We start from the raw sequence: 11,940 nt of genomic DNA, 5'->3' as shown, positions 1-11,940 counted from the left end.
CGCGATCGAGAGAGAGAGCTCACAAAAATCGTTATAAAACATACAACCTGATTCAGTTGACGTTCGTCTTCTTCTCTGTCTGTAAGGGACACCTTGTAGATAGAGTTCATTTACTTCTTCGTACGGGAGATCAATACGTGCACAAATATAAAAGTATCTTTACTAAGTTCAGACTCGGGACTTAGTCTATGGGACTCGTTTAAGGGCGTTGGTCATCAGGAAGAAAACTGTGTGGAGTTTGACGCTTCGGATCTGTCGAAGAACTCCCTGAATTCTGACTAATTTCCCTTATATCTCCTGAATTTCGACCAATCATCGGCCAGTAACTCTTTCATGAGAACGGACGAAAGGGGGATGAATGAGGGGTAACCATTTCCCATCTGAGTGAGATTTTTAACCAGATAAGGGAAAGTCAGAGGATGTTCTCTTCTGTGAAAGGAAGTAGCATCTGTTATCTGGTTTTTCCCACGTCTAAAACACTAGTTTTTCACAAAAATGAAGTAATATTTTGTGTCGATATTTAAACATATTTAATATAAATTAATAAATTAGGCCCAGGGGCCTTTCGGGTCTCACATATATAATATTTTGAATTTATTTTTGTCTTTATTTTTCATAGTTTTATTAACAATTTTCTTTACGTACATTACAAAAATATTTAACTTTATGTATATCGGTATTTCCGATTTATAATTTAAGATATAACTTTTGCAAAACTAGGCTTTTTATATTTATAATATTATTATTATTACGTGTTAATAATATAAATATTTTAAGGGCAATAACGAAAGCACACATCGATAAAAAAGTTCCATAGTAAATGAAACCTTCACCTCATAACAGACCTTTACTTGAAGTACAAGTAAAAGTCTGTTGTGAGGTGAAGGATTTAGTTACAATCCCTTAAAATATTTGTATTAAAATATAATGTGATGAAGACCTTTTTATAAGAATTTTAATATTTTTATAAATCATGAATTATTTCAGATGATATTAAAATGAAAGCTAGATTATCCATAAGTCCCAACGAAGGACGGACTATGTTCGGAGTTTTAGACGAGACAGCCACTCTCGAATATGGTCAAGTATTTATACAATATACGAAAGATATTTTACGCCAAGAAATTAGTATAGAAACAATAATTAAAACAGGTAGAAGTATTGTTTTTATAGATTAAGTATAATTGAAAATAAGTGTTATTTTAACTAATTTCTAATTAATATTTCAGGTCGAGTGTTGGTGACAAAAAATCCTTGTACTCAACCTGGAGATATTCGAATTTTAGAAGCTATTGATGTTCCTGCTTTACATCATATTGTAGATTGTATAGTGTTTCCACAGAAAGGGAAACGACCTCATCCAGATGAGATGGCTGGTATATTATTATTATTTATAGATTAAATTAATTACTTCTTGACAATAACTTGTAAGATATTGACGGTATAAATACAAGTAATATATACAAGTAACAAAAGATCAAAAATAAGTTTTGTCGTATACTTTTATATATTTACTAGTTGCAAGGACCCGCTTCGCTGGGTTTTTATTTGTATGTAATATAGTTTTTTTTAATATATAAAAGACTGTTTTTCTAAGTAATCTACAATCTAGCTGCAAGGACCCGCAAAACGCAAAAAACCGCCTGTATATCTTGCATGCCCCTTTATATTATCACTTCCTTTGTTACTCAACACTTCCATTGTTACACATCTTCGAGTCAACCACTTTCAACCTTATATCTCCCGCACCCTTATGGCTACTACCACATACGAACACCATTCATGTGCGATGTGTAGTTTTGGCTAAAAAGTGAAATATAAGGACACACACGTCCATTTATATATATATATATATATATCGTATGAAATATCGTATCATAAATATTCTAAACTGTTGTTGAATATTTGATAATTTTTTCGTTAAAATTGCTATTTTAAAAATAAAGAATTAATTTGCTTATTAAAAGAAATTTATTAACTCTTTGAGTATGTCGAATATAATCACTTCTAGTGATGCCATGAAAATATACAGTCTATTTTTATTATGAAAAATTAGAAGTTTGCAATAAACTTTCAAGTTTTTTATCTATATATATATATATATATTTTTTCATGGCATCACTAGAAGTGATTATATTCGACATACTCAAAGAGTTAATAAATTTCTTTTAATAAGCAAATTAATTCTTTATTTTTAAAATAGCAATTTTAACGAAAAAATTATCAAATATTCAACAACAGTTTAGAATATTTATGATACGATATTTCATTTGGTATAAGAAAATTAATACAATAATACAGTATAACTACTATATAATGTAAATGAATTTAATTAATTCTTATATTATTACATGCAAATTTCATATGCATGCATTAATTTATTCTTTTATTATATTAAAACATTTTAAGAGCTATATAGGCAAGGCTTATTTTAGAACATTTTATACTTCTGATCCATTTTTCACTATTGTTTCTAATGTAATGAAAGGATATGCATTGTTACACTCAAGTGGTATATTAATCCTTACAATTTGATAGAGTTTGTTGAGATTTTTATTTATTATTTCATTAAAATTTCAAACTGATTGTTTTAATGATAATACGAGCTACGTTTTAAATTTATAAATATTTAGATATAATAAATTAATTCTGAAATAAAAACTGTTCAGATTTATATTTTTATGCTGATAAAGAAAGTTGAATATCAAGACAAACAATTTTAATTGCCTATTATTAGATTATAGTAAACTTTCCTATATCAAAGTTGAATGATCCAACTTTTACAGTATCTGCGGGAAAGACAGTACTGTCTTTCCCGCAGATACTGTATTATTTAACATTAAATTATATGCATTAATTTGAAAGTTGAACACATTTTTGGTTAATTCAAATAAAAATAAATTTAATTAAGCATGCATACCAACAATGTTTATTATATTAATACGAAAAAGATGGTTTAGCCAGATAAACTATCTGAAATCAGTCACTTCAATCTGTAATGAAATTTTCCTGAATATTAACTATCATTAACGCAGAATTCTAATATTTTATAACATTTTCATACTTTTCGAATAAACTCGGTAAATAATTTTAAATTTTTATGATGTTTATGAATTCAATGAATATCCTGTTTTTCTTCTCTTGCTTATAAAACTTACATTGCTTCCCACATTACACTCCTTATAATTAGAACACGGAATAATTTTAAATACTGTATTTTTAGGTTTCTTGAATGTAAAATGTGGATTAACGAGAGATTATATTTAATGCCATCAGTTTTATGTTTATCATCTAATAATGAATTCATACTTTTTAATAATAACAGGATCTGATCTAGATGGAGATGAATATGCTGTTATTTGGAAGAAAGAGTTATTTTTTTCTCATAACAGAGAACCAGAAGATTTCCCTTCTCCCGATGAAAATAAACAATCAAGTGCTTTATTTAATGTAAGCTATTAAAAAACAATTTATTTTAATTTTTTGTAAAAACAACTCAAATTCCTTATTTCGTAGATATATCGATCAACTGAAATGCTAAAAGAATACATTAAAAATGATCATATTGGCATAATCGCAAATGCCCACTTGGCAATTTCAGATAAATATGGTATAAATTCTCCAATATGCAAAAAAGTTGCTCGCAAATTTTCTCTGGCATTAGATTATGTAAAGACTGGTTATATAGAATCCTTAACATATGAGGAGAAGCCACAACAATATCCAGATTTTATGGAAAGAAGAACAGAGAGGGAAACTTATTGTTCAGAACGTGCTTTAGGTGATTTATATAGAGATTGTGAAATATATGAACAGAAAACTATACATGTTGAACAGGAAAGTCTTGGATTACAGGTAACTAACCATAGAGTAAGAACAAAAACACATTACATTACATTATGCTTAAAACAAAAACACATTATATAATACATTAATTACTGGTATATCAAAATTATTCATATACAGTAGAGCCTCGATTATCCGACCCAATTGGGGACTGGGATTGGTCGGATAATTGAAAAGTCGGATAACCGAAAAGTATGAAAAAATCCATTATTAGTGTAGTATATTATTATATCCCATGTAATTAGTATATTAGTATATCGCTATTAACCTATTTTGCGTTGAATTTTCATCGATGTTAAGCCTAACAAAAATTTTTTAAAATAATAATCGTCGCTATTGTATCGTTAAAAATTAGAAAATTAAGCCTCGTTTAAATACTGGCTCCCTTTCATGGTCGAATGAGTGTTGCCAGCTAAAACACGTAAAAATAATGTTAAAGTAGCCAAGACATAGCCAAATATTGTAGCGCCACATCACTAGCGGACATTTGAAATTTGCCAACTAGGACGGTCGGTTAATCGGGGGTCGGATAATCGAGGCTCTACTGTATCTTTTAAAATAATTTTTGGAAGATTTATAAATCTAATATAACTTAATCAGATTATAAATTCTAACAATGACATTTCAATACTTTAGATCGATCCGGATTTAATTTATCCTGGTTGGGAAAAATACAAAAATTCTGCTCTTATATCTAGAAGAAATTATAATAATTTTCTTCAAATTTTGATGCAAAGATATGGAATTCAAACAGAAATCGAAACTATTTCTGGTGCTTTTCGAACACTTCACCAACGATATTCTTACAGAAACGATGCTTCAGATGCTGAAAAGCTAGTTCTTCAATATATACAAACACTGCATAAACGCTTTAAAAAAGAATTTTATCAAGAATTTGGAATCTCAGATGATACAGAAAATATAGATCCAAACATACACGAAGAGATATTGAAGAAAGCATCTGCGTGGTATGTTATAACATATAATAGCAATTCTACACAATATCTTAGCTTTCCATGGATCGTTTCAAAATATTTGATTGACTTAAAAGCCAAACAAGACAAAGAAAAAACATTTCAAACATCAATAATTACAATTTTAGAGCATAATTTACAATCTATAATAAATGAATTTCCAAAACTTGAGAGTGAAAATAAACTCAATCTATCTGGTTGTTCCATTTCTCCAAATATAATAGCATCGGCTTACAGATTAATTGGTCATTGGATGAGCAGAATGAAAGAATTCCAACCTGAAAATGAACTTTGGCTTTTAGAATATATTCCTTGCATATTACAGAATAGTTATAATGTAAGAGAAGTAGATGATGTAGATTTAAATATTAAAAAATGCAATATTGTTAATTTATGCTTGGACTTTTTAAAATCTATTAGAAATAATTCCTCTCTTCCCAAAAATTTAGCTTGGCTCCCTTCTTACGCTAGAGACACTTATAACATTTTGGCTGCAACTGGCAATTTGTCCGCATTTTATCAAATTAAACACCATGATAAATTAAATGAATTAGTAGAACTGAAACCTATTAAGCTCGTGGCTAAAATACTTCCTGGATCTAGAGACAAAAAAATTGATGTTCTGCGTAATATTTTGTGTTCTTTAGTTGATTTAAAGGCTTTAACTATTAGAAGTACGGAAAAAAATTGTTTAGTTGTATCTGCGGTTGGGTCATTAAAAACAATAAAATATCTGGAAAATTTCTTTCGTAAAGACACAGAAACGCTAAAGAAAAATCTTGAAGCAGAAAGAAATAAATTGGACCAACTTCAACCTTAAATGAACTTAGTTCAAATGAATTTAAAGAATTTTCTCTGAAATTTTTCATTCTATGATTTCGTGTAAATTCTATCACTTAATGGACAATATTGCTAATTTTATAAATTATACTTTTAAAATGTATTAAATTTAAATACACTAAAATTATATATATATTTTAATGTTATGCTCTAAATATTAAATGTATTTATAAAACGTTATTTTTAATATATTGTATTACTGTATATATATATTTAAATATTTTAAAATTTAATTGTAGTTTTAATGTATGTCTCTACATTCTATAAAGCAAATTACACAATATTAATCCTTTGGTTATTATATATTTTTTCTGTAAGATTTGAGTGGTTTGTTTTAAGACTTTCTGATATTGTCTATTTATTTATCTTATTGGTAATTTTTTACCTTACAGTAAATTCATTTTTTATGATACTACATTTCCAATTTTATTTGATAATGAATTCATATGAAATATATATATCATTCAAAAATAATAAAATATCTACATGATTTAAGGATCCTTAAGGATGCCATTAAACATATCAATTTAAATAGTATTAAGATTATTTATATTGATTTAAAACCGTCATGAGCAACCCGAGGCCCCCGAGATGTTAATTTGAGACCCCGAGGATTTCTCAATGAAATTTTATTTCCTTGTATTCTGCGTCGTGCCATTATGCAACCTTAATTAATTAAGCTGATATTCACGATGAAAAACATTCAAATTAAACGCGACCAATGAGAATAAAATATATATTATTAGTTTGTATAGCATTATCGTATATTATTTTAGTACCTAGTCTATTGGAAGTTATCAATTGTTACTTCTCGGCGGGCTGAAAAGCCTGCAACTCCATTAAAAAAAAAAAATGTAAATGGTCCGCAGAAGTCTACGAAGTTCACTTGTGGCTCGCATCCAGAAAAAGTCGCTCATCACCGATTTAAAACATCAAATAAAAAACTTAATAATTCGGAGATTTATGTGTTTTATCCATAATACAATATAGCATTCTCATGCTATATTGTATTACGAGGCATATTTATTCCAAGCAGAAATCTTCACCGATGAATACTTATTATTGTGAAGTACAGAATATACAAATAAAATCATTGAAAAAAATGTTTAAGAAATAAATATACTGTACACAAAATTGATAGACATGTAATTTATTTATTTTTTTTTAAATTTACCAATAGAAATTATAGTAAAATTATTCAAATATTGTAAATAAATTATTATTTTCAATATAAAATAATAAGATACAAAAACTATATATAAATTATATTAATACTAGTTGTGTGCACTCGGCGTTGCTCGTGCTTTCAAGTGAATTGGAATTGGTGAAGTTGGGTTTAGAGAGGATGATAAAAACTTTGTAACTAAAATGTATATTTATTGTTCTGAGTATTTGCAATAATGAAAGTGCAAAACAAAAAGTTGCTCGTGCTAAAGTTAACAGGATTTGAGGGTGGGACCCCACAATATTTTTTCTAGGGTTTCGAAGAATATTCGTGTTAAATTTGGTAAGGATATGAACCCTTTACTTATCTTATAGAATCATTTTCCTATCTGGATCGGGAAAGAGCCACATAAAGCATACCATGAACTGAAAATTGGCTTTGGTAAATAAATACCAATTTTACCGACCGTCTGTTTTTAACTTTTCTTCATTGTCATGGCGAATGCTAGGATGAGGGGAAATTCAAGTCGTTTAATTATAAAAGGAAAAATTGACAAGTTAAAATACCGATAACATTCCTCTATACCTTTAAACCAGGCAATTTTCGGGAAGGAATGACTGTTAAAAACTGCCTTTACTGCCTTAAAAGTTTATATTTATATACATTTTTTAAATGTATTATCTTGTATTTCTGATTGGATAAGCGTGTATTTTAAAAATATATATTGTGCCGATGTCTTTTTATCTATGGAAAATGCATCACATATTATTATTTACATGTTGTTTTAGTCAATTCTATTACTACAGAACAATGGTTATTTGTTTTTTCAGAGTTAATACTATTTTTAATAATTGTATATTTTTGGTATATTGTCTATATTGTCCATATATTGTTATTAAGCTACGACATTCCTAAACCTCAGTTTGGTCTATATATACAGTACATTCAATTTGTTATACAGTTATAACGTGTTCCTAGTTTTAAAAAAGCGTTTTTACAAATGAAACATTTTGTATTTTTCATTTATTACAAAATAAAAAAAAATATTTTATCCTCATTAAATGTAATCTTTTATAATTTAAAAAAATAAAATTTACAAGTAAACTAGATTTTCATACCGGGATATTATTCCTCCCCGAGGATGTATTTCGAGGAACTGTGTTATAGAACACAGGTCATCTTACGCTCCACCGTGTGTAGTTTGTGTGTGTATCGTCATTTGGAAACTATTCTGTGTTAGAAGAGGAAATCTTCGAGCTATATTTTAACGGATAAAGTTAAGTATTTTACGTATTTACACGTGCCCGTTAAAGGTTCGAGCTGTATTAATTTTACCTTTTAAGTCAATTACTCTTAACACAACAAACTTTATTCATATGGTTCGACTGCGAATTATTTAAGATTTATTTTTATCAGATTCATTCTGTACTATGTATCAGTATGTTTTTCCGTTAGCATCTATTAACTGCTTTTGGGCAGGAGGGTTTTGAATTAAAATAACTTGACTTCCGGTTTGCATCGAAAGTTCATATATAGTTAATTGGGGCCTCCTGTCCCTAAAGTTTCCATATCTGGTCTCGGATTTCATCTAACTTCGTTCTCGAGATTAAGACAGTGAGAATTTATAGGTCTACAATTTTTTCAAATTGCAGTCTCGTCAGGTTACGGATAGGAAAGTTCAGAATGTCAATCAGAAAAATCCAGCTCTGACTCTGACATGAGAAAATTTGGAAATAAATGTAGCATTCCTTCGAAAGCAAAATTGTCACATTGTAAGTAATGAAGACATAAGAAAATTCCGTAGCCGTCAGAAAAGAAAATATCAAGGCGTGAGATACGAGCGAAAGTTTCAAAGTTGGATCAACACTCTCGGACCAAGTCGAACGGAACTGTCAAATTGATTAACCCATCAAATTAAGAATTTAGGGGAGAGATCCTTTAAAAAGCCAGAAATTCAACGGTGACTTCTTCCCGGCTCTGTGTTGGTTTTCGGAACGCCCTATTATAAAGATTTTTCGGTAATTTTAATATTAACTTTATCCAGTTTGATGTTGCATTAATACGCAATACGTGCAACCACCGATGAATCTCTCTAAAAAGCCAAATAATATTGAGCGAAATAAATCGAAATCTCAAGAATTTGATGGCCGAAAAAAATATTTATTCAAACGATTTTCGGACATCGAGATGTGGAATTTAAGAAGATCATCTTTTACCTCTCCACGGTGGACATTTTACACAATGTAAGTGCAGAAGACAATTTATTTATTTATCAAATTCCGAACATAAGAAAATGATTGAAGGAAAATTATAAATTAATTTATCTAAATATATAAAATTACTTGTCCTGACTGACTGACTGACTGACTGGGTGATTCATCATCGCCCAGAGCAAACGGCTGAACCTAAAGAGGTGAAATTTGGTAGACAGTTAGGGTACGTCATGAAAACGCACACTAAGAAGGGATTTTTCGAAATTTCCCGCGGGGGAAAGAGGGAGAGGATTAAGGCTTAACCGGAAGAACGGCTTCTACTGTACTATTTTAGATGCGATTTTTTTTTGTTTTTAATTACGTTTAGTCTTCATTGAGTACTTAGGTGTATTAAATTGATAACATTTCAGACATTGTTATAAATATTTTTATCTATTTCGATTTTAAAAATGTTCGAACCGTTTTAAATTCGAATTTGTTATTGCATATTGGTTCGATTATAGAACGATTGTAAACGGTCCAGAAAATTGATCAAATTGAAAATAGTTCGTTTGATTCTCGGCGGTAGGTGTTATATAAGAATTCTCTTCAGCGGTAGGTGTTATATAACAATTACTATAGTTATTGAAATATTGAATGTAAATGGGGTTTGCTTGCAAAACCTCCGCGGACGAAGTCGCGGGTAACAGCTAGTATATTATATAAAAACACGCCCGTATTCGAATGAAATGTTGTGTGAAAATTTCAAAGCAATTGGTGAAGAACTTTCAAAGATTAGCTATTAGGAACAAACGGACATTACATTTTTATTTATATAGATTGCCAGAAGAACCGTTGCCAGAAGACATCTCGGCCGATTTCGTTTTTGACTCGAATGTTTTAGATTTAGAAAGGCAGTTGCGGTGAGCATTTTAAAGCTCTTTATGCTTTTTTGTTTATTAACTTAAGCTTTTGTTTTCACTCGACGAATTGCAAATTTTCTTTTTTACAGAATGAAGAGGTTGGTGTGGTTCTGGAGGCGGTTCCGGCGGAGGAAGGCGGTGGCGCAGGAGGGAGTGGGTTCCTCGGACGGCGTGGAACGAGTCAGTGGGACTCGTACCGCGCCCGAAGAGTCGTTGGAAGAGCGGGGGCTTGACGAGCGAGAGGTAGCTGGTGAAGAAGACCTTCCCTAAGTGCGCGTGGCATGGCATCCTCCCGGAATCGGAATTATGCGATGCTACACTCTGGGTCCGACGCACTTGGCCAAGGTCTTCGGGGGCATTCGGCCACAGACCTTGCTGTGCAGGATGTAGAAAGTGACGGCTCGTCCGAGTTGATACTTTCTGTTCGGTCGTGTTCTGCCTGTTCGTCCGTGACGGCGACGCCACTGCCTTGCGGAAGTCGGAACGGGGAGGAATAGGAGGAGAGCCGCCCGAGTCTCGGGACCGTGATATCTGTGGTTTAGTTTCTGCGGACGGCTGCGGTTCCCTTGGCCTAGGCTGTGATCCTCTTCGATTTTCCCCTTCATCCGGATGCGACATTCTTACCGGGACACTTTTGACTCGGACTCGACACCTTTTCTCGGACGTGACCCACGGACTTGTCTCCCGAACGTGACACTCGGTTGACGACAACGGATTTGACTTCCGATTGTGACCACCCGGATGCGACATTCGGCCGACCTTTCTTCCCAAACAGCTGTTATGAGGATTGATCTGGTTAGGATAGACTAGGTTAAGTCCTCTTCTCATAACACTGTTCGGGAAGAAAGACTGTCTGATAAAGGTAATAATGTTGATCTTAGATAATAAATAAATGAATTTCTCGTTTTCTCACTGTCTTTGTTTTCTGCAAGAACATTTGTGAGGAAGATTCTTCTCCCAAATGTTCTTGCAGAAAACAAAGACAGTGAGAAAACGAGAAATTCATTTATTTATTATCTAAGATCAACATTATTACCTTTCTCAGACAGTCTTTCTTCCCGAACAGTGTTATGAGAACTTTACCACGAAGAGGACGAAGTGGCCATTTATCGTACAAGTGAATATTTTCCGAAATCCCCGATGGTATAATCTCTTTCGTTTCATTTTTTAACATGTCTTATTCTCGTATCGTAATTTACTGTTTTTCTGTTTTTAGACACGACGAAAAATGTTCATTGATCACACACACACATATGCACACGGACACAACATCACTGTTCACGAAGATATACACAGTTTAACTTTTACTCGAATTCTCGCACTTACGCACTTATACGTCAAGCGCCTCGTTCTGTGTAATTCAACACAATGAAAAACAACCCGAACACTCGCTTCCCACAAATCAAACCCCTGGGTCCTCGTCCCGGGAAGTGGAAACGCCAATTTTAAAGATTAAANCCCACCGTTGTTCTAGACTATGTTGAAAAGCGGTACTTTATGATTACTCAGTATATAAACAGAAACCATATTGAAACATACACATAACATACATAGTAACATTTTCTTATTTGTGACTATTGTGTATCTCGTAAAGAAATTCCAAATAAGAAAATATTATTCTATATTTTATGTTTGTTTTTTCACATAGCTTCTGTACTATGTATAACGGTTATCCAAACACAACTGGATTCAGCGCAGTATTACGTATTATTTTTTCAAAATGTATATTTAATACGTAAGCAAGATTTAAGAGTATTACAGCATTTTTTAAGCACAATTATAAATCTATTGATATTTAAAATATTAAAAAGTGGATCGTACGCAGTTTACAACATTGCAAATAAAACAAAGGGGAGCGAAAATTCCTATACTTACATTGTGTGTTCTTAAAAATTTTTAAAGAAAAACATTAAAGTTTTTGCATAAAATATCTCCGCGTAACCCAGAAAATGACGAATAACGGAAAAAAACGCAACTTCCGTTATAATTACTAATATATA

At 31.4% G+C, this 11,940-nt stretch overlaps 1 protein-coding gene across 1 annotated transcript in view; it reads left to right on the top strand.

Annotated features, from left to right (window-relative positions):
• The window catches only part of LOC111629905 (probable RNA-dependent RNA polymerase 1), a 36,248-nt gene extending 30,298 nt beyond the window's left edge, over positions 1-5,950 (top strand). Inside the window, exons 6-10 of the mRNA XM_023373841.1 lie at positions 988-1,152; positions 1,230-1,376; positions 3,326-3,450; positions 3,517-3,855; positions 4,483-5,950. Coding sequence (XP_023229609.1) covers positions 988-1,152; positions 1,230-1,376; positions 3,326-3,450; positions 3,517-3,855; positions 4,483-5,640 — 1,934 coding nt within the window. The 3' untranslated portion in view covers positions 5,641-5,950. The remainder of the gene's footprint in view (positions 1-987; positions 1,153-1,229; positions 1,377-3,325; positions 3,451-3,516; positions 3,856-4,482) is intronic.
• Positions 5,951-11,940: the final 5,990 nt, after the last annotated feature.

The sequence above is a fragment of the Centruroides sculpturatus genome, unplaced genomic scaffold (assembly GCF_000671375.1).
Source record: "Centruroides sculpturatus isolate CEXI.00-Female unplaced genomic scaffold, Cexi_2.0 scaffold528, whole genome shotgun sequence".
NCBI lineage: Eukaryota > Metazoa > Arthropoda > Arachnida > Scorpiones > Buthidae > Centruroides > Centruroides sculpturatus.
The sequence above is the reverse complement of the archived record's forward strand: the minus strand, read 5'-3'. Positions and strand labels throughout refer to the sequence as shown.